General features: G+C 38.6%; 1 protein-coding gene across 13 annotated transcripts in view; it reads left to right on the top strand.

Moving 5' to 3' along the window:
• Positions 1–24,509, top strand: part of grb10b (growth factor receptor-bound protein 10b) — a 240,723-nt gene that overhangs the window by 99,655 nt on the left and 116,559 nt on the right. For all 13 annotated transcript variants that reach the window (XM_059972444.1, XM_059972446.1, XM_059972443.1 and 10 more), the window contains 2 exons: positions 535–625; positions 10,813–11,029. In XM_059972444.1, the coding sequence (XP_059828427.1) occupies positions 535–625; positions 10,813–11,029 (308 nt within the window). Of the gene's footprint in view, positions 1–534; positions 626–10,812; positions 11,030–24,509 lie in introns of those variants that run through there.

Raw genomic sequence — 24,509 nt, forward strand, 5'->3', positions numbered from 1 at the left:
GTGCTGTAGGTTTTTCTGTGTTTTCTGTTTGTCTGTCCTGTTTAATTTTGATGAAAGCTCTCTTTTCAAAAGAAGTTATACTTCTGGAAAAACAGTTAACATAATCTTGTGTACTACATTTTGCTCATGTGTAGGCTCAAAAGTGGTTACAACAGAAAATCAAGATTTTTAACTCCTGTCTAAACTGGCTATCCATTGAAGCAACTCCCTAGCTCACCCCATTGGCTTTTTTGTGCTCCACTGGCTTTCTTGGGGTTACTACACCCCAAAGCATATTTTTTCTCTAAAATGTATTTATTCAGTTCCCAGGCTACAATGGAACCTCTGAAAAGTGTTTTCATGTTTAAGCAGTTAGTGTATGTGCATGCCTACCTGCATTCTTGCAATGAATCACCACATTCTGTTATGCAATGTTATTAAGATTTTCTCTATTTATGAATAGGTTACAGTATGGAAGATCAGTTTTGTGCATGGCATGCACCATAATTTTCTTTTAATCACAACCATGCATTTAACTTGGCTGTCTTATTTTAGGATGATGTAGATCGGACGTCACGCAGAACGAGAGAGGGCATTGGAGCAAGTTTTCAAGCTTCATGCAGTCATCATTCAACTAATAATCAAGGTTGGTATTTGTTTGTGTCTGCTTTTGAAATTTTTCTTTTGGAATGGAGAGGGTTAAGGGTAAATCTGTACAAATTTAATGAATTGAGAAGCTCAATTCTGGGGTGGGTATGAAGGGTGAATTTCACTTTAGTCCAATAACCAGGGCTATTGATTTAAGGTAATAGATTAAATAATTAAAATGAGAGTTAATAACATTTCTCATCCAATGCAGAAAGTTTTCAGACTTCAGTGTTTGAAGCTAAATGACAATTGTAAAATTGGCAGTAGTCGCATGTGTACTCAAGGTAGTTAATAGAACATAGGACATTGCAGCATACTATAGGGCCTTTGGCTCATGATGTTGCTCTGATCTTTTAACCTTACTCTCATAACAATGTAGCCCTTCCTTCCCACATGACTCACCATTTTTGTATCATCCATGTGCCCATCTAAGAGATTCTTAAATGTTCCTAATGTACCTGCCTCTACCACTACCCTGGCAGGAGATTCATTGCACCCACCATTCTCCGTGTAAAGATCGTATGTCTGGTATCCCGCTAAACTTACCTCCAGTCACCTGAAAATTAGCCATTTTTCCCCAGGGCCAAAGCCTCTGGCTGTCTATTTGATCTATGTCTCTTATCATCTTGTACACCTCTTATCAACTCACCTCCCATCCTCCTTTGCTCTAAAGAGAAAAGCCTTTGCTCGCTGACCTTATCTTCATAAGATATGCCCTCTAGTCCAGACAGCATCTTGGTAAATCTCTTCTCCACTCTCTCTAAAGCTTCCACTTCCTTCCTATAATTAGGTGACCAGAACTGAACACAATACTCCAAGAGTAGTCTAGCCAAGTTTATAGAGCTGCTATAGTACCTTGCAGCTCTTGAACTCAATTCCCTGACCAATGAAAGCAACACAACATATGCTTTCTTAACAACCCTATCAACTTGCACGGCAACTTTGAGAGATTTACAGACATCTACACCAATATTCCTCTGTACCTCCAGACTTCCAATAAACCTGCAGCTAACCCTGTATTCTCCTTCAAATTAAATCTTCCAAAATAAACCACTCTACACTTTTCTGGGTTGAACTCCCATATATCACTTATCTGCCAGCTGTGCATCCAATCAATGTCCTGTTGCAACCTACAGCAATTCTCCATACTATCTGCAATTCTGCCAACCTTTGTATCATCTGTCATTGTTCTTTGAAATTTAGCTCATGCTTCAGTCCCTGAATCAGGATTTATGTTGGTTGAGTTGAAACAAACACTAGCCTGTTCCCATCAGACAGCTGAATATTAACTTATTTCATTCACCTCTCTGATATTTGAAAGAGACATTAAGGAGATAAGTTATTGGTCTAAGTCTGGTAAGCTTTGTAGTATTTGGGTAGTTTTTCATAATATTGGGTAAACATTCTATTGGATATCTTTTAAATAGAAAAATAATACTTCCAGTTCAAGGCCACCTCTAGCTATATACCAGGATCCTTGATGATATTCTTGCCTTTATTGTTTGATATTTATTCTAACTCTGCAGGATCTCTAGTCATGATCTTTCCTTCATGGCTTAAGAATAGTGGTTATTATCAGGGAAAAGATAGTGGTTTTATCGTGAATTTGAAGTTCTTTGGGATTTCAGTTCTTAAATGTATTAATGAGTTCCCAATTTAAACTCTGTTTAGCTATTCAGCAAGATCATGATCAGTTGGAAAATGCAATGGCTAGTGGAATTTACTTTTGACAGATATGTTTATCTATTTCAGATGTAGGGCATACATTGTAAATGATAGGACTCTAGGCAGAGTTGCTGAAGAAAGGGTTCTTATACAACGAGTCCCTCAATTCTGTCAAACTGGCAGCATGGGTGGATAGGGTGCTGATCAAGATGTATGGAATGTTTGCCTTTATTAGCCATTGTATAGCATGTAAAAGCAAGGACATCAGAAAATCTTGATAAGCCACTGCGTTATTATTTGCAGTTCTGGTCTCAGGAATAGGAAGGGCATGATCACATATGATTGACGGTGCAGAGGGGATTCACCAAGGTGTTGCCTGGGGTGAGCATTTGGTTATCAAGAGAGATTGGATAGACTGGTTTTGTTGTCCCTTGAATGGATGGGAAATATGCAAAATTCTGAAAAGTGTAAAGTTGGTAAGAATTAGTTTATCTCTTTAGAAGGACTGTCTAAAACACAAGAATATGAGCACAAAGTGAGATGTAGGAGATTAAGAAGGTATCCGAGAGGAAACATTTTCACACAGAGACTGGTTGGAATCTGGAAACCTCTGCCTGAAAAAGTGTTGGAGGCAAATACCCTTACAGCATTTAAGCAGCATCTAACCACACTCTTGAAATCATTACTACTTACTACTTAAAAGGTTGCAAACCAAATGCAAGTAAATGAGATCAGTATAGATGATATGGACCAAAGGTCTGTTTTTGTGTTATGACTCTGACAGTCCACATGTGCTCTGAAGAGACGACTGCTGAGAAATGGAAAGAACTTGATTTTGCTTGTATCTTTCTGGCTTGGTAACATTTGAAATCAGTAGTGAAGTTATTTTTACGTTTTGTGACTCTACTGGCTATGCCTCTTTTTCAAAAGTAAAATGCTACCTGCGTAGAAAATTTAGAGAGACAAAAATTTTAGTTGATGGTCTTTCGTGGTCTTGGTTTCTTCAAATTTGTGCACAACGTCACAATCCCTTGATTCATTGATACAAATATTCACCTCATCTTTTGGATATTATTCTGTCTTTGTTATATTTGTGTATTGTGATTTAAAAATAGACAGGTGGTATCTCTAAAGACCATACATATTATTAACCCTTTAATGATTTCTTTTGAAAAAACTTGCATTGCAAACCAAAAGTCTGTTAATTTGCAGAAGTATTAAGTCATAGTTATTTAGCATGGGAAAAAATCCCTTTCATTTATTCTCCTGGTCAATTATCTATCTATATTAATCCACTTTTCCTGTAATTGGTCCATAGTTTAATGCACATTGTGTTTCAAAGGATCCTTTAAGTACTGCTTATCTTTTCACATTCCAGTTTCTAATTATTCTGCATTTAAAAAAAACACAATTTTTCCAAGTCTCTTCTGGACCATCTACCTCCTTCCTTAAACCTATTCCTTCAAGTGATGAATTCCTCTGCCAAGGAGACAGATGTCTTACTATCTCTCCTTATCTATACCCCTCCATAATTTTGTATACCTAAATCAGGTCCCACACCCTCCTCTCTGTGTTCTCTGCTCTAAGGAATAGAATTTCAGCCTCTGAGTCCCTCCTTATGGCTGAAATGTTCCATCTCAGGCAATATCCTACTGATTCTTCTCCACTGCTTCTCCAGTGCAGGCATCTCCTTCCTGCAGTGTGGCAACCAGAAATGTACACAGTACTCCAGCTGTGGCCTAATTAATATTTCATATAATTATTGGTTGGTTGTCCGTCTCATTCAACAATGACAGTTAGATTTGTGCATGCACTGAAGGATCTGTGCAGGAGAGTTTTTAAAGTGGAAAAGCCATTGCACTGGAGCAGTTCCACTCTCTCAACCTCGGAAGTCTGGTTCCAGTGGTACACCTAGTCATTACAACTGGGGTCTTGACTTCTTCTGTGCCTTGTCATTCCCATTGCTCTTCACAAAGCATTGCCGAACTGCCTTCCTGGTCATTGAATCTCACTGTTGATCTCATTCCCCCAGTTCACCAAAGCTGTCTTTGCGTGCTAGGACAGGCATATCTCTATCTCACTGGGTATGAGGCCCTCACCTGATTTAGCCCATTTGACAACGTGGTTTACTGGGTTATGGCCGCAGTCGCAGGCAAACAGTTAGTTGGAGCACAGGTGAGAGTTGAGTGTCAGGTGGGAACAAAGGTGTGTGAACTGCCCGGAATGGATATGACTAGCCCCTTCACCAGAGGTACTCAGGAGTCAGCGGGAGACGCTCATGGAGTGAGTACTGTTTCAGATTCGCTCCATAACCTTTACTTTTTTTAACCTTTGATCACCCTTATCCAACTTATTTTTACCTACACCAAAAGTTTTTTGCCATTTTTTTAAAACTTATTATTAAGAGTTTATAATTTTTTGAAGATATGCAAACAGAAATGTCTCTTAGATCTAAAGGACAAGAACCTGTGCACAATCCGAATGGTAATGGAAAGAAGCAAGCTCATCCGCAACACACTCAATTAACTTATGAATTGTTTATGGAGGTTTTGGATAAAAAATTTGATGAACTACAACAAATTTTTAAACAAGATATAAAGGCTTTTCAAGATTATATGGTTAAGACAGATTCAGTAATTAACCAGCAGCAAGTTCTTATCGCATCTCTGCAAGAAGACACTCGGAAACGAGATTTGACTATTGAAAAACTGCAACAGGATTTAATTTCGACCACTAAACTGGTGGAAACACTTAAAGCCAAGAGTGTTGACTTTGAGAATCGGTCCAGAAGACAGAACCTATGTATACTTGGTCTCCCAGACGGCATAGAAAAAGATGACCCTTCAAAATATTTTGCTCAACTATTAAAAGAAGCGTTTCTGTCGATTTTCCCAAATAATCCTCCATTATTGGATCGCGCACATAGAATTCAGTGTCGATCATTGAGTGCTACAGCTAAAACTTTGGTTGTAATTGTCCGGTTTCATTATGTACATGACAAAGAACAATTTATTCGTGTGGCTCGGCGGGCAGGAATGGTTAAATTTCAAGATCACTATTTCCGTTTGGTTGAAGATTTTAGTCCTGAAGTTATGAAAAAAGGCTTCTTTTTAAACCGCTGATGTCTGAATGTTGTGAGAAAAATCTAAAACCTGCGCTCTTATACCCTGCGAAGCTTAGAATTTCTCCGCCAAATGCTCCACGCCAGGTTTTCCTTTCAACATCCGAAGCGAGAAGTTATCTGGAGAACTTCCCTACTGCTACAGACACCAGTTTCTAATAAATGAATGATTCTGATTGTCTAAGATGGTTCTCGATTTCTTAAACCAGATTTAGCCTCTGGTTATTGGTGTAGGTTTATCCTATATTTGATATTTAATTTAAAGTGTGTTTTCGTCATATATAATCGCTCTGTTCTATACACTTTAACCATTATACTACATTCTTGACTATTATTTTTGTTCCTTCGAAGGTGAATTCTTTTTTATTAAGATGGTGGTTTTTTGAAAAAGAATTTTGGTTTTGTTTAAGATGGCGTTATTTTTTTCTCTCTTGTCTTCTTCCTACAATGCATCGTTTATCATAGCTTAAATATTTTTTGTTTTGTCTGGGCTTTAGCCCGATTTATAAGCTTTTAGTGACTATATTCTTTTTTTTACAACTAACTATATTTAGAAGTATGGTTTTTAGTATAGTGACTTTAATTTTTAAAGTTGAGGTGGTTTTTTTTATATATATCCTTTATATACAGAGTGGTCTTCCGCTGACATGGGGGTAGAGTTAATCTCATTTTTTTCCTTTTTCTAGCCATATTTTGGCGTTTTCTCATCTTTTTCTTATAGGGGTGGGGCATAGTTTGTTTTCTAATTTTATTTTTCCTTCACCAGTTTGCTTTAGTTTTTTTCATTTGGGCTGTTTTTGAACTTCAAATATGTCTGCGTTGTCGTCACTTCCGAGTCCGCTCTTTATTTTTGTTCCTCTTCCGGGTGCATGAGTTTATAATTTGGTTAACCTTTTTATACCAAAGGGTTGATTTTAGAATTATGACTCAGACCATTAATTTTGTGTCTTGGAATACTAATGGTTTAAACCATCCGATTAAACGAAAGAAGATTTTCAAAGTATTCCAAAGACTTAATGCTCATATCATTTTTGTACAAGAAACTCATGTGAGGAAGGAGGACAAATATCGCTTTTTTAGATCTTGGCGGGGTCAACAGTATCATTCGAATTCGAATGCCGAAGTAAAAGGAGTTTCAATTTTTATTGACTCCTCTATTGCATTTGTTCAACAAGATATCTTTTCGAATCCGAATGGTAGATTTTTGTTAATTACGGGTTAACTTTGTAATAAAAAGGTTGCTTTGGTTAATGTTTATGCTCCAAATGTGGATTGTCCTGATTTTTTTAAGTCCTTATTTACTTCTTTACCCAATCTAAATGAATATAAGTTAATAATGGGTGGTGACTTTAATTGTTGTTTAAATCCTTTGATGGATAAATCTTTATCTATTCAGACCTTACCCAATAAGTCGGCCACTTGTATTAACTCCTTTTTGACTGATAATGGAGTTTTTGATGTTTGGAGATTTCGGCATCCTAACGACAAAGAGTTTTCTTTTTTCTCACATATTTATCATTCTTATTCGAGAATTGATTATTTTTTTAGTGACTCTTGTTTTATTCCATTGGTAATCGGTTGTAATTAGGATATTATAGCTATCTCTGATCATCCTCCATTAAAACTTTCTATTAAATTTACGGATACAGTTTCTAATGCCAGACAATGGCGATTTGACTCTACCTTACTGCAAGATCCGGACTTTATTAAATTTATGAAGGAACAGATCGATTTCTTCTTTTCAACTAATTCCATGGATGATATTTCTTGCGGAACACTTTGGGACACTTTTAAAGCGTATATACGTGGACAGATTATCTCTTACTCCGTTGGTTTGAGAAAACGCATTAAGAAGGAAACTCTTTTATTGGTCGATAAAATTAAAGAGATTGACAAGAAATATTCGATCACTCTCCAGTAGCCTCAGTGTTTACTAATAATCAAAGATCTCCCTTTTTTTGTTTATTTCGGGGCACCAGACAAGGATGTCCTTTTAGCCCATTACTATTTAACATTGCTTTAGAACCTTTGGCAATTGCCATCAGAGAATCACAGGATATTTTGGGTATTAATCGTGGGACAGATATTCATAAGTTATCTTTGTATGCAGATGATTTATTATTATTCATTTCTAATCCTGAAAAATCTGTTCCAGCAGTTCTATTGGCTCAATTTAGTGAGTTTTCTGGGTATAAGTTAAATCTTAATAATCTTGATCTTAATAAGAGTGAATTGTTTCCTTTGAATAGACAGGTCTCTAATAGGCAGGATTACTGCTATTAAGGTGGTTATTTTACCTAAGCTTTTATATATTTTTCAAGCGGTACCAATTTTTATTCTGAAATCTTTTTTTACTAATGTTGATTCAAAAATTTCCTCATATATATGGCAGAATAAAAATCCCAGGTTAGGTAAAATATATTTACAGAAGACAAAGAAGGAAGGTGGGTTAGCATTACCTAATTTCAGATTTTATTATTGGGCAGTTAATATTAGATATTTGTTATGTTGGTTGAAAGACTGGGGTGTATCTTTTGGCCCTCATTGGGTGAGTTTAGAAATTAAATCGGTACCAGGGTATGCTCTGGGTTCTATTTTAGGGACTTCTCTCCCTTTTGCTCTTTCTAAATTGTCGAAACGAATTGACAACCCGATAGTTAAACATACTTTACGTATATGGTTTCAGTTTCGGAAATTTTTCGGGTTGACTCAGTTCGTTTTAAATTGTCCTATTGTATCTAATTGCTTTTTCCACCCTTCCATTATAGATCAAGCTTATTCGGCTTGGAAAACTAAGGGATTACTAAGATTTTCTGATTTATTTTTGGACAATTGTTTTATGTCTTTTTAGCAATTATCTAATAAATATAATTTGCCTAGATTTCAATTTTTAGATATTTATAGATTAGGCATTTTTTAAGTACTGTACTTCCTACGTTTCCAAATTTTGTGCCTTCAGATATTTTGGAGAGTTTGTTTGAATTAAACCCTTTTCAAAAAGGGCTTATATCAAAACTTTATAATATAATTATGAAGATACTTTCAGAGCCCCTTTATAAGACCAAAAATGATTGGGAAAGAGAGCTTAATCTTATTATTCCTATTAAGAATTGGGATAGAATTCTTCAATTAGTTAATACATCTTCGATATGTGCCAAACATTCATTAATACAATTTAAGGTCGTACATAGGGCCCATATGTCTAAGGATAAATTTGCTCATTTTTATTCTTATATAAATCCTATCTGTGATAGATGTCAATTTGAAACTGCGTCTTTAACTCATATGTTTTGGTCATGTCCGCTTTTGAAAAAAGATTGGAAAGATATTTTTGATATTATCTCTGCGGTTTTGAATATCGATTTACAACCTCATCCTATCCAATTTTTGGTTTACCAATGATGGACTCACTGCATTTATCTTCTTCTGCCTGCCGAATGATTGCATTTCTAACTCTGATGGCTAGAAGATCTATATTGTTGAATTGGAAGGAAATTAATCCTCCCACTGTATTAATTGGTTCTCTCAAACTATGTTATGTTTAAATTTAGAAAAAATTAGAAGTGGTGTATTCGATACTTCTATTAAATTTGAAAAGATATGGAGACCATTTATTCAATATTTTCATATGATGTAATATGACCCTGTTCCAAGTTCATTTGATTTTTCAGCTTTAATCTTATGTATGTTGAGAGGATCGGAGTGGACGACATTGATGATTATGTATTCTTGTGAGATAATGTAAACAGCCCTTTTTTTTCTCTTTCTAGTTTTTCTTTTTTTTCTTTTTTGCTTCTTTTTTCTTCTTTATTAGCTATTAGATTAGTAGGTTAGTTAATTTGCATAATATATATATATTTTTCTTTTTTCTTTTTTTATATTATATATTATGAAATATCTAGATTTACCATGTTCATACATATACTGTATGGTTCATGTTTTGGTAAACTCATTTATACTGTAACCATTGCTTATGTATTTTTTTATGTGCAATGGAATTTTGTATGTTTGTAATCCCTTTATTAATATATCATTTGTATTTTGTTCATATTATTAATAATAACAAAAAGATTGAGCAAGAAAGACAGAGGTACTACCCCACCCTGGACACCACATACAACCCAGTAATATAATTATTACTATTAGCTTACTTCTCATGTACTCCATCACCTGGCTAATGTTTCGTATGTCTCCTAGCAACCTTGTTCATCTGTGCTGCTCTTTTCAGAGATGCTTGGACATGCACATTGAGGACATATTGTTCCTTAGTGCTTCTCATATTTTACTATTCACTGTATATGCCCTTATTTCATTAATCCTTCAAAGACATGTTTCTTCGTATTTTAAGATTAAATTTAATCTGCCATTTCCACTTCTTTGCCCATCTTTAGTCATCAATATTTGATTGGAAAATGAAATTGTCACTGTGGCCCCTAAGTAGTTCCTGTTTTATTTAAGAACAAATTCAATTGAGATCTGATGCTTAACTGCTCCATCCTCTAAATTCGCAAACTATAATGCCTTTCTCCATAGTGAATATGGATAAGTGTTTATTTAAAGATCGCATCTGCCCTTGTGCCAGGTTACCTCGTTGATTTCTAAGCATTTACAGCTTATTAAAGATATTATGTCAGCATATTGCTGAGGGCATAGAAAAGATTCACAATATACCTGGAGTACTTGAGATATAAAAAGAGGATGGCTAGGGTGTATCTGTTTTTCCTGGAGTGATGGAAGTTGAGAAATGGCATGAGAGAAGTATATAAAATTCTTGGGTAAATAACCAGTTTGTATCATGGTTGGGATGTCTATAAACTGAGAGCATACACAGGAAAAAGGTTTTAGAGGGGATCTGAGGGCTACGTTTTTCATAGATCGTTGGTGTCTGAAATGGGCTACCAGAGGAGGTGGTGGAAGCAGGAATAATAACAAAATATAGGAGACATCTAGACAGGTATTTGAATAAGTAAGCAACTTCCAAGTGCAGAAGTAGAGGTAAACTACTGCATAAAATAGAATAGAAATTCAAGGTGACCTCTTGTATTTTTTATGTTCCTGTTTGTTGAGCCTTAAATGTTGCTCTTGAAACCTGAGTGAATGGACAGGAATTTAATGTAGCATTTATTCCAAATGAGGACAGTTGAGAATTCCAGAGGGTTTCCTGTTCCCTAAAAAGAGAAATTCTTGTGCACCTCATTTTAAAATGACTTCAAATGACCAATACCTTGTATCTACTTGCACAGAAATCTAGTCTAAGCTGACTTTCACTAATGATATCATGTGGGATTGTTCAGAGTCTATCTTTTGAGGGAGTTATACTATTAAAATTAATATTTACAGCTAATGATTATAAACACAAAAACAGTTATTCTGAAAAGTTGCTCTTTTTTCCTTTTCAGATGATGATGTAGACTTGGAGGCTTTGGTGAATGATATGAACTCTTCATTTGACAGTCTGTATTCAGTATGTTGCAATCAGTCAGAAACTACTCCACTTATTCAGAATGGTCAGTCTGCTTGTAATCAACTGATGAGTTCAGGAGCAAATTCACCACAGGCAACATCACCAAGGCAGAAGCTGCAACGTTCTCAGCCAATGCACATTCTGGCAGTTAGGTAAGATGTAGAATATTTATACTACTTATGGTACTTAAGTAGTACTTTATCTAACAAACAGCCTCTTAATGTCATTAAAGGAAATATAGTGGAACAAATACTTACAATTTAATTTTAAACAAAACGTTTTGATATTAATGACTTACATGAGCATTTATATATTATTGTACCATCATGATTGAAGTATATAACATGAGATCATATTTTCTATTAACTGTGTCATTCATGAATGCATTGTAATTGTCATGTAGACAGGAGTATTGAAGGCATAAATCAGAGGATTAGAGAGTGGTGAATGTTATTCTCTTGTTCACAAAAAGGAATAAGGATAAGCCCACTGAGTTTTGACAATGATAGAAAAGCAATTGTTATCTGCAGGGAAGTGGATAAATTAGAGCAAACTGATGTGGATTTGTTAAATACAAATGGTGTATTTGGTGCTTAACACAAATTAGTAGACTTTTTTAATGATGATGTATAAAGTTGGAGGTAACTGCAATTGATGTGCCAAGACTTTTCGTTAGGTGTCATGTGTTAAGCTAATCAGCAAAGTTGAAGCGCATGGCATAAAAAGGGATGCATACAAAGTCAGCTGAGTAACAGACAATGGGAGTATGTAGTGAATGGTTGGTTTTTGGATGGGATGAAAATGAACAGTTGTGCTTTGAAGCAATCCTATGATTAACAGACCCAAGTTTTGATGTCTTGCCACATCCAGTCTTGAACTGCAGTGAACAAATACACAGCCAAGGGGTGGTGATTCTAAGGACTTTTCTGTTCTTCATGACATTGAATCCCAGATGAGTGCAAGACTGTAATATTTCTGAACATGTTGAGAATATGTACAGAATGGACGGTCCATTTTGGCTTCCTTCTGAATCAGAAAACAGCCTTCCAAGAAGCCAGGTGTCAACCATTTTGATTTATTTCATGTGAAGTCAAGGAATCACCAGAAGTACCTGTACAACAAATGCTCAAGAGCAAGATAACATCCTAAATGAATTGCTGGAGACTTGCTCTCAAGCAAGAGGGGAGCTTCCAGAGAAGGTGATCTAGTCATGTTAGGTCACTGGCACTAACCATGTATTAATTTTTTCAAATGTATCATATCAGCATGATGCAGTATGCATTCAATTAGTCTCATTAGCCTTGGAGTTTACTGTCATCATCATGAGTAATTAAACTTGGTTATTAAGTTGTTGGATTATTATCTAAGAACCTGGACTTCTGTTCTCGAGACAGAATCACTGAGTAATTTAAATTCAAGTAACTAGAATAAATTGAGAGTTTTAAAAAAAACTGGTACCACTTATAGTGGTCCATACACCACTAGAATGTCATTAAATCTTACCTTACCACTATTTGATGTCCTTCAGGGTAGAAAATCTCATTATTAAAAATCCACAAGGTTTAGGGCTCTGTACAACAAACCACAATGTCCAATTAGCAATAGATGATAAATACAACTCATTTTTCATCAATTAAGAAAAAGGGTTATAACACATGTTGTTGTGCTACTAAGCTTCTTCCTGATGTTGCCAGGACCGCTCAGCTTCATACCTCATTATAGCTTTGTTCCAAATGTGGACAAAAGAACAAAAGGCAGAGCATCTCCAAGCTAGTCTAATTACATAATTGATGATATTCAAAAGCATCACCTTTGCCAAGTCCCTGTCTAGCCCACTGGCTATGAACCTAATGAAGGGAATTGTAGTCCAACCATGGCAAGGTACAATAAGGGCATTCTTTGAGTTCCTCAACGTGAATCCACGAGGAGCAAATTAGTAGTGTGGTATGATACTCTACTTGTCTGAATGAGTGCAGTTCTAACAAAACTGAACAAGCTTTCACTATTCAGAGAAAAACACAGTTAGGTTGCCATTGTATCTCCACCCAAGGCATTGACTTTTTCCTATCTTCAGCTCTGTTGGTTTAGTGTTCACCATCTACATAATAAACTTTGTTTACTCACAAAGCCCACTTTAGTGGCACCTTCAAATTTGTAACCTCTATCACAAAGCAGTGTATGATTAACATACGCATTAGTCATAACCAATTGCAAGTTATCATCCTAACTTAAGAATAAATTATTCCAAGATGGTGTCGATAAATGGTGACACTTTGTGTGCAGCTCCAATGGGAATCTTCATATATTCCTGTTTAGGACTACTACTACTGAAATCCACAGTCACTGTCATGGGAACTTCAGTAAGCAACATCATTTTAAGATGATTTAAAAAAGATCTACCTATCCTCAAAATCTCTGGACAGCAAACATAGGATGCAAGTGCAGTTCTCCTCGAACAAAAAGTAAACGTAGAAGGCACACTGAGTTACAGGTCCTTAGATGCCCACTCCTGACTATGCTGCTGGTGAATGTTCAGTTTCTGGAAAATAAATTGAAGACCACAGAGCAAGTTTACAATACCAGAGGGGCATCAGGGATTGTCATGTACTTTGCTTCATGGAAACGTGGCTCACCTGTGACAATCTGTTTGAAGCCTCACAGCCAGTGTTCCTGCTAAGGTGTGCATGTGTGCACACATCTTTTGCTACTAGTACACAAAGGACCTTAAACTGCATACAAAAGGTTGTCACCTTCTACCTCTTTGGCATGTTAAGTATATTTAACGATTACATTTCTTTTTCTGGTTTCTGATGCAGACTCTGTTGACAACATGGAATTTGTGATAATTTGTCTGCAGATTTTAGAAATCGCTTTTTTTTACTGCTTTTATTGAAGAAATTATTGATTCATTATGTTGAATTCCAAAGATGCAAAGGGCATTTATCATAAAAGAACTAGTTTACTTAAAGTAGATTGGCTTAATGAACGGTAGAAACTGCTACACTGAAAGCTCATGAGGTTATGTGCTACTATGAGAAATATTTATGTGCAATACAAAACCTGGCATTACCTGCGTGTATTGTTACAATGTAAAAGGTGCTGGGGAATTTTGCAAGTGGGAAGAAGTGGAATGATATTTGGAGGCTTGACTTTTTAAAGTGTCACTTAACAAGCAAGTTCATATGTGGACAGTGTGCAAAATCTCTGGTGAGGAATTCCTTCATTACTGCTGCAGGCCTGCTACAGATATTTTGTGAAAATTTAGCTGAATGAGAGAGAAAATGATCAAACCTAGAGGAGGTCAAAGTTCTTATTGACAGTGTATGCTAACTGTTAAAATGATTATCTCTATATATAAAATTCAGTGCACACAGGTTGTCACTGGGCAAAACATTACACTGCACAAGATTTTTGTGCACACTGGTCATTACAAATTAGAGGGAATACAGTTTATAGCTTGATGGTTTCACCACCCACTGAAAAGACAGATCACATTTTCAAGTCAAGTCAAGTTTATTGTCACTTAGGTATTTACATTTATATAGGAACAAGACAGTGTTTTTCTGAACCAGGGTGTAAAGCATAGTACTACACGTAACACACAATAACTTATGAAGGTAAGGATAAAATCTACAGATGGATCACACATAACTAACAAACTAAAGTGCATTAATATTAAATATGTAAGGTATGGAACAGTTTAACCAGGGACACTTTGAAGTGGAGTTCAGAAGCCTAATGGCTTCGAAAAAGGAATTGTTTCTCAACCTGACCTTTCTTGGTTTTATGCATTGTAGGCTCCTGCCTGATGTAGAAACTCAGAGAGGATGCTAGATGTATGGGTGGGATCCTTAATAATAGTAAGGGCCCTGATTATGCAGCGTTCCTGATAAATAACCCTGATGAATGGTAGGGAGACCCCTATGATTCTTTCAGCTGTTCATACCGTTCTTTGTAGGGACTTCTGGTCCGATGTTCGACTGCTCCCATACCAGATACAGATGCAACTTGTCAGGATGCTCTCACCGGTGCTCCTGTAAAATACAGTTAAGATGGTGGGGGGGGGGGGGGGGGTGTTGGTGGTAGGTATGGTAAGCAGACTTGCTTGCCACAATCTTCTTAGGAAGTGGAGGCGCTGCTCTGCCTTCTTGGTCAGGGAGGTGAGATTCCGTGATGTGAATTCTCAGGAACTTGATGCACTTAACTCCCTGTGGAGGAGCCATGGATCTGCAGAAGTGGATGGTTTGTCTGCACCTTCCTGAAGACCACAATTATTTCCTTTTTCTTTTCCACATTCAGGCTTGGGTTGTTGTTCCCACACCAAACCAACAGCTGCTTCACTTCCTTTCTATACTCTTATCTTGTCATTGTCCTTGATAAAGCCAACAACTGTTGTGTCATCTGCAAACTTCATGACAGTTTGAGCTGGACCCTGAAATGCAGTCACGTGTCAGCACTGTGAACAGCAGTGGGCTGAACACACAGCCTTGGGGAGCGCAAGTGCTCAACATAATGGGATTAGAGATGATGCTGCCCATGCAGGCTTACTGTGGCTTTACTGTTAAGAAGTCCAGTATATATAATTGCAGGGGGAGGTGTTGAGACTAAGCGAGTGTCAAATTTCCCACAGTTTCAGGGGTGCGATGGTGTTGAATGCCAAACTGGTCTATAAACAGGAGACTGGTGTCTGAGACCCCATTTTACAGGCAGGGAGGACAGAGATTATTGCATTGTCAGTGGATCTATTTGAACGATAAGCAAACTAGAAAGAGTACAATGTAGCAGGAGAAAGGCTTTAGTGTGCTCCATGATCAGTTGCTCATGGCATTAAAGGTTGATGTTAATACCACTGTACGATAGTTATTTAGGCAGGTTACTGTCACCGCCTTTGCCACTGGAATGATGGTTGCCGCCATAAAAACCGAGAGAACAATGGTATGTTCCAGAGAGATGTTGAATATATCTGTCAGCACTTCTGTCAGCTGGGCTGCTGAGTCTTTCAGAACCCAACTTGACTCTGGCCCTCACTTCAGCTACAGCTGGATGGAGTGTCCACTCCCCTGGAGAGAGGGGTGCCTTCCTCACCAGCACTTTGTGCTGTGCATCAAACTGGGAATAGAAGACACTCAGCCTCTCAGGGAGTGAAGCATCCTGGTCACTTGCACGCAGGGTAGGCATGTAGTCTGTAATCATCTGAATTCCCTGCCACATGTGCCTTGTGTTTCTGATATCACAGAAGTGGCTGCAAATTCTCTTGAGAATGCTCCAATTTCGCCTTCCTGATGGATCAGGAAAGCACAGTTCTTTTTCCCTGAGAGCTGTCGCATCCACGGATCTAAAGACAACATTACAGTCCCTCAGCCTGACATAGACTTCTGCAGTACGCCGTGGCTTCTGATTTGCCCTCACCCAGATGTGTTTCGTGATGGTAAAATTGTCAGTACCTTTCTTTATTGAGTCATCTAAAGGTAGAGTAGGTGGAGTATACTTCATGATTATTCAGCGTGGTGCATAGATGTGGCCAATCTGTCTCAGTGCTGCTCAGCTGACTTGGAATGCCTAGCTGTCAAATGTCATCCATTTTATCTGCTGAAGGAGTTTTCCTTTGTCATTCTTAGTAACTGTGTACATTCCACCTCTGGCCAACAACAAGTAGGCATTGGAGGAGCTGAGCACTGAGGAGCAGACATGAAACAGTGCATCCTGATGCCTATCCTTTCATTGCAGAACATTTCAATCAGGCCAGCTTGAAGAAATCTCTGATTTCACAGGTAATACGATGGCAGTCGTTGTTCAGAGGAACCAATATACTTGAACATTGTTACACCACCATTAAGAAAGCTCACCATGCTATCCCATGCCCACACTTCATCAAAATCTGTGTGGATGAGTTTGAGCATTTGGGATCATGTTGGACTAAAAGTTGTGGATGAATCGGGAGATTCATAGTCTGCTGACGATTAGATCTGTAGCATTGAAGACTGCTGGTCTATAACTGTACAGAAAGACCAGGTATGACATGCGGAAGAATATTTTAACAGTGTAAAACGCTTCCGATTGAAGATACTGACAGAATCCGATGCATGTCAGCTTTGGCAGGGTTTTTAGGCCATAACTTTCTACAAGGTGAAACCTAACATCATGAGCCAGATGAGCTCAGTGCCTTTTGTGCATGCTTTGAAAGGGAGAATAAAACTACATTTGTGTGAATTCTTGCAGCATATGGTGACCCTGTGATCTCTGTCTTAGAGGCCGACGTCAGAACGTGTTTCAAGCTGGTGAATCCTCACAAGGTGGCAGACCCTAAAGATGTACCCGATAGTGTACTGAAAATGTGTGCCAACCAACTGACAGGAGTATTAAAGGATATCTTTAATCTCCCTCTGTTACGGTTGAAGGTTCCCATCCCCTTCAAAAGGGTGACAATCACACCAGTGCCCAAGAAGAACAGTGGGAGCCTCTTCAATGACTATTGCCCAGATGCACTTAGATTTATTTTGAGGTTGGTTATGGCCATAATCAGCTCCTGCTTAAGCAAGGACTTGGACCTGCTGCAATTTGCCTATTGCCAAAATAGGTCTACAACAGATGCAATTTTGTTGGCTCTCCATTCAGCCCAGGATCACCTGTCAGTACTGACATCTGATTTATTGATTACAGCTCAGCGTTCATCACAGTCATACCCTCAGTTCCAATCAACAAGCTTCTAACTTGGGCCTCTGTACCCACCTCTGCAATAGGATCCTTGACTTCCTCACCGAGAAGCCACAGAAGTTATTGCGGATTGGAAATAGTATCTCTTGCTCGCTGATGTCTAACTCTGGCATACCTCAGGGATGCATGCATAGCCCAGTGCTTTATTTTCCCTACACTGATAACTGTGTGGCTGGGCAGATCTCAAATGGCATTTATAAATTTGTTGACATCACAACTATTGTTGGCTAAATTTCAGATGGTGACAACGAGGCGTGCAGGAGCAAGATAGATCAGCTAGTTGAGTGATGTTGTAACAACAAGCTTGCAGTGAATGTCAAGAAGACTAAGGATTTGATTGTGGACTTAAGGAAGGAGAAGTCCATAAGATATAGGAGCAGAAGTAGGCCATTTGACCCATCGAGTCTGCTCCGCCATTCAATCATGGGCTGATCCAATTCTTCCGGTAATCCCCACCTCACTGCCTTCTCCCCATACCCTTTAATGCCCTGACTAATCAAGAACCTTTCTACTTCTGCTTTAAATGCAGCTAATAACTTGACCTCCACAGCCGCTCATGGCAACAAATTCCACAGATTTACCATCCTCTGACTAAAGTAATTTCTCCACATCTCAGTTCTAAATGGACATCTTTCAATGCTAAAGTCGTGCCCTCTTGTCCTAGACTCCCCTACCATGGGAAATAACTTTGCCATATCTAATCTGTTCAGGCCTTTTAACATTCCGAGAGTTTCTGTGAGATTCCCCCCCACCTTCATTTTCCTGAAATCCAGGGAATACAGTCCAAGAGCAGCCAGACATTCCTCATATGGTAACCTTTTCATTCCTGGAATCATTCTCGTGAATCTTCTCTGAACCCTCTCCAATGTCAGTATATCCTTTCTAAAATAAGGAGCCCAAAACTACACATGATACCAATGTAGTCTCACAAGTGCCTTATAGAGCCTCAACATCACATCCCTGCTCTTATATTCTATACCTCTAGAAATGAATGCCAATGTTGCATTTATCACCTTCACCACTGACTCAATCTGGAAGTCTCTTTGCATCTCTGCATTTTGAATTGTCTCCCCATCTAAATAATAGTCTTCCTGTTTATATCTTCCACCAAAGTGCATGACCATACACTTTCCAACATTGTATTTCATTTGCCACTTCTTTGCCCATTACCCTAAGCTATCTAAGTCTCTACAGGCTCTCTGTTTCCTCAATACTATCCACTCCTCCACCTATCTTTGTATCATCGGTAAATTTAGCCACAAATCCATTAATCCTGCAGCCCAAATCGTTTACATACATCGTAAAAAGTAGCAGTCCCAGCACCAACCCCTGTGGAACTCCATTGGTAACTGGCAGCCAGCCAGACTGGGATCCCTTTATTCCACTCTCTGCTTTCTTCCGATCAGCCAATTCTCCACCCATGCTAGTAACTCCCCGTAATTCCATGGGCTCTTATCTTGCTGAGCAGCCTCTTGTGCGGCACCTTGTCAAAGACCTTCTGAAAATCCAAGTGCACCACATCTACTGCATCTCCTTTCTCTGCCCTGCTTGTAATTTCCTCAAAAAATTGCAGTAGTTTTGTCAGGCAGGATTTTCTTTTTAGGAACCATGCTGGCTTTGGCCTATCTTGTCATGTGCCTCCAGTTATACCATAATCTCATTCCTACTATCGATTCCAACAACTTCCCAACCACTGATGTCAGGCTAACAGGTCTACAGTTTCCCTTCTGCTGCCTCCCACCTTTCTTAAATAGCGGAGTACAATTTTCCAGTCATCTGGTACAATGCCAGAATCTATCACTTCTTGGCAGATCATTATTAATGCCTCCAGCTACTTCCTTCAAAACCCGAGGGTGCATTCCATCAGGTCCAGGAGATTTATCCACCCTCAGACCCATTCAGCTTCCTGAGCACCTTCTCAGTCGTAATTTTCACTGCACATGCTTCACTTCCCTGACACTCTTAAATGTGTGGTATACTGCAGATGTCTTCCACTGTGAAGACTGATGCAAAATACGCATTCAGTTCCTCTGCCATCTCTGCTGCTTTCATTACAATATCTCCATCGTCATTTTCTATTGGTCCTATATCGACCCAACTCTCTTTTACCCTTTATATTCTTAAAATAACTTGTAGTATCTTCTTTGATATTGGTCGCCAGCTTCCTTTCATAATTTATCTTTTCCTTCCTAATGACCTTCCTAGATTCCTTCTGCAAGTTATTAAAAGCTTCCCAATCTTCTATTTTCCCACTAGCTTTGGCTTCCTTGTATGCCTTCTATTTGCTTTTACTTTGGCTCTGACTTCACTTGTTAACCACGGTGGTATCCTTCTTCCATTCGAAAATTTATCTTATTTAGAATATATCTGTCTTGCATTTCCCTCATTTTTCACAGAAACCCCAGCCATTGCTGCTCTGCTGTCCTTTGTGCTATTGTCCCTTTCCAGTCAACCTTGGCTAGTTCTTCTCTTACGCTATTGTAATTTCCTTTATTCCACTGAAGTACAGACACATTGGAATTTAGTTTCTCCTCAAATTTCAAAGTGAACTTGATCATATTGTGATCATTGTTCCCTAAGGGTTCCTAACCTTAAGCTCTTTTATCACCTCCGGATAATTGCACAACACCCTATCCAGTATAGCCAATCCCCTCGTGGGCTCAACAACCGGCTGTTCTATCCCTTAGATATTCCGTAAATTCTTTCTTGAGGTCAAGTACTGGCCTGGTTTTCCCAATCCACTTTCATGTTAAAATCTCTTAGGATTATCATGACATTGCCCTTCTGACATGCCTTTTCTCTCTCTTGCTGTAATTTTTAATCCGTTTCCCAGCTGCTGTTTGGAGGCCTGTATATAACTGCCATTAGGGTCCTTTTACCCTTGCCATTTCTTAATTCAACCCATAGGGACTCTATACCTTTTGATCCTATGCCATCCCTTTCTAATGATTTAATATTATTTCTTATACACAGAGCCACACCACACCCTCTGCCTACTAACTTATCTTTCCAATACACCATATATCCTTGGACATTCAACTGCTAGTGGCAGCCATCCTTGAGCCGAGATTCAGAGATGGCCACAACATCGTACTTGCCAATCTGTAGCTGAATTTCAAGATCATCCATTTTATTTCTTATGCTGCAGTCATTCAAATACAACACTTTCAGTCCAGTATTTGTTGCTTTCTGTTTTAACTGCACCACCTTTGTCGCCCTGTAACTCATCCCACTGGCTGTGATTGTGCCTCGTCTGCTGCCTGTCCTTTATCAAGTTGAGGGAACATGTACAAATGTAAATCAAGGGATCAAACAAATTTAAAGTTCAAAGTAAATTTATTATCAAAGTACACATATGTCATAAAATACAACCCTGAGATTCATTTCCTTGTGGGCAGATTCAATAAATCTATAGGCTAATGACCATAGCAGAACCAATGTGGGTGTTCAACCAGTGTGTGAATGACAACAAACTGCAAATACAAAAAGAAAGAAATATAATAATAAATAAATTAATAAGCAATAAAATTGAAAAACATGAGATGAAGAGTCCTTGAAAGTGAATCCTTTGGTTGCAGGAATATTTCAACAGTGGGGCAAATGAAATTAACGGAAGTTATCCTCTTTGGTTCAAGAAACTGATGTTTGAGGGCAGTAACAGTTCCTGAACTTGTGGTGTGATCCTGAGGCTCTTGTACCTTCTTGCTGATGGCAGCAGCAAGAAAAGAGTTTGTCCTGAGTGGTTAGGGGTCCCTGATGATGGATGCTGCTTTCCTGTGACAGTACAGTGTTTCATGTAGATGTGGTCAGTGATGGGCAGGGCTTTACACATGATGGATATAGCTGTATCCACTACTTTTTTTTGTAGGATTTTCTGTTCAAGGGCATTGGTGCTTCCATAACAGGCTATGATACAGCCAGTCAATGTACACTCCAGTACACATATATCAAATTTTATTAAAAGTTTTAGATGTCATGCCGAATCTCCACAAAATCCAAAGGAAGTAGAGATGCTGATGTGTGTTCTTTGTAATTGCAAGTACATGCTGAATCTAGGATAGGTCCTCAAATAATAACACTGATCCTTCTGATCCTTCAATGAAGACTGACACATGGACCTCTGGTTTTCTTCTGAAGCAACAGTGAACAGTTTTAAGTTCTTTGGTCTTTGATCTCTGAAGATCTATCCTGGGTCCAACATATTGATATAATTGCAAAGAAGGCACAACAGCGGCAATATTTCATTTGGGGTTTGAAAATTGTCACCAAAGACTCTTGAAAATTTTTACAGATGTGCTGTGAAAAGCATTCTAACTGGTTGCAGCACAGTCTGGTGTGGAGAGCCACCACACAGGATCAGAGAAAGCTGCAGGAAGTTATAAACTGAGCCAGCTCAAAAATGGGCACCTTCAAAAGGTAGCATCGATTGTTAAGGACCCTCGTCACCCAGGACATGGCCTTTACTCATTGCTTCAATTGCAGAGGAGGTACAGGAGACTGAAGACACACACTCAGCGATTCAGGAACATCTTTTGCCCTTCCACCATTAGACTTTGCAATACCTAATTGGTTTAATTATATATAGATGATAATTCTGACTGTAATTTATAGTTTTTTAAATATGTATTGCAATGTACTTCTGCTGTTTGACAGCAAATTTTACAACATATGCCTTTGATATTCAACTTGATTCTAATTCTGTTTAATGCACATTTATATATCTTAAACAAAAAACACAGCTGCTGCAAAAGACATTGTGGTAACAATAGTTGATAATTTATCCTTATAGTACCTATAAAAATTGTTCACCCTCCCCCTAGAAGTTTTCATGTTTTATTGATTTAAAGCATTAAATCACTGTTGTTTGATTTGGCTTTTTTTTACACTGATCAACAGCAAAGACTCTTTTGTGTCAAAGTGAAAACCATTTTTGACAAATGGCTCTAACTAAATTTATTACAATTATTAAACACAGAATAATTGATTACATAATTATTCACTCTTTCAAGTGTTACGAACCCCGTAACTGGGTCACTTACCAGCAAAGATAGAGACGTCCGTTGAAGTCTGATGATACTATTTTTTAACAGTATTTATTAGTAAAAATACACAAAAATAATATCAATGCAAATATACAGATAATATACGTCATCAATACTAAATCTAAAAGTGCGGGTATAATAAGAATCAATAAAAAATAAGCTCTATCGTTGTCTAGGGGATAATGAATTGTCTGATGTAAGTATAAAGTTCGTTCAATTCATTTGGCTGCAGCCTTTGGGAACTGCTGTGTTGCAATTTGTTGGAGAGAGAGAGAGATTTAGGAGAAAAACTTGCCGGCTTTCCTTGATGATTTCGATCCGTCAGGTGTCTCGTTGTTGTGGCCGTTCAAGTGTGACCTCTCCTTTAGCTAAACCATTTTTCTGTGGTGAGTTCGCCACCCCAGGCAAAGGGAGGACGCACACGAGCCCCCACCGGCTTTCGCTATTAAACGCTGTCACGGGATTTCTAGCGTTTCTCCTGGTGCGTCTCAAGGGGTTGTTCCCCAGACCCCTCTTTTATCCTTACTCACAGGGTCTCAGATGTCAATCAGGTTGGGATGATGCAATCCCTCAACCAGACCACTCTGGTTGTCCCCTGAGGGGTTTCAATGAATAGTACAATACTCAATACACAATTCCATCTCCAAGAGACAATGGCCGTTATCAGTGGTTCCGTTCAGCTGAGGTCAGGACACATTCCAAACCTTGTGTATTCTGAGTGTCTCTCTCTCATTCCCTGGGTCCCAGACCTGAATTAATAGCGATCTTGCGATTCTCAAAAAGGAGGGACTTTGTACCCTTCGGCCCCTCAGAGTTGCTTCACATTCGTAACACAAGCATTTAGTAGTCACAACTTTGGCAGCAATTACAGCCTTGAGTTTGTGCGGATGGGTCTCTCTCTGCTTTGCACACCCGACACTGCAGTTTTTCCCCATTCTACTGTACAAAATTGCTCAAGCTCTTTCAGGTTGTATGGGATATTGTGAGTGAACAGCCCATTTCAAGTCCAGAACAAGTTTTGAATTGGTGGGGTCTGGACTCTGACTTGGCCGCTTCAGGATATTAACTTTGTTGTTTTTAAGACATTCCTGTGTTGTTCTGGCTTTATGCTTGGGGTCATTGTCTTGCTGGAAAACAAATCCTCTCCCAAGTTGCAGATGACATCAGGTGTTCCTCCAGGATTTCCCTGTATTTTGCTGCATTCATATTATGCTCTACCTTCATAAGCTTTCTAGGGCCTGGTGAAGTAAAGCATCCTCACAGCATGATGCAGCCACCACCATGCCTCATGGTAGGGATGGTCTCTTTTTGATGATGCGGTGTTTGGCTTGCACCAAACATAGCGTTTAGTCTGATGGCCAAAAAGCTCAATTTTAGTTTCATCAGACCATAGAACTACTTCCAGCTGACTTTAGAGTCTTTCAGATGCCTTCTGGCAAAATCTAGCCAAGATTTCATGTAAGTATTTTTCAACGGTGGCTTTCTCTATGCCACTCTCCCTTAAAGCTGCAACAGGTGAAGCACCAGGGCAACATTTGTATGCACAGTCTCCCATCTCAGCCACTGAAGCTTGTAACTCCTTCAGAGTTACCACAGGTCCTTTGGTGGCCCCACTCGCTGATCCCCTTTTTGCATGGTCACTCAGTTTTTGAGGACGGCCTGCTCTAGGCAAATTTACAGCTGTGCCATATTCTTTTCCATTTATTGATGATTGACTGAACTGTAGTCCAAAGGATATTCAAACAACACACACAAAATGCTGGTGGAACACAGCAGGCCAGGCAGCATCTATAGGAAGAAGCACTGTCAATGTTTCGGGCCGAGACCCAGGGTCTCTGAATCCTGACGAAGGGTCTCAGTGACTTGGAAATGTACT

Source organism: Hypanus sabinus, chromosome 6 (genome assembly GCF_030144855.1).
Source record: "Hypanus sabinus isolate sHypSab1 chromosome 6, sHypSab1.hap1, whole genome shotgun sequence".
NCBI lineage: Eukaryota > Metazoa > Chordata > Chondrichthyes > Myliobatiformes > Dasyatidae > Hypanus > Hypanus sabinus.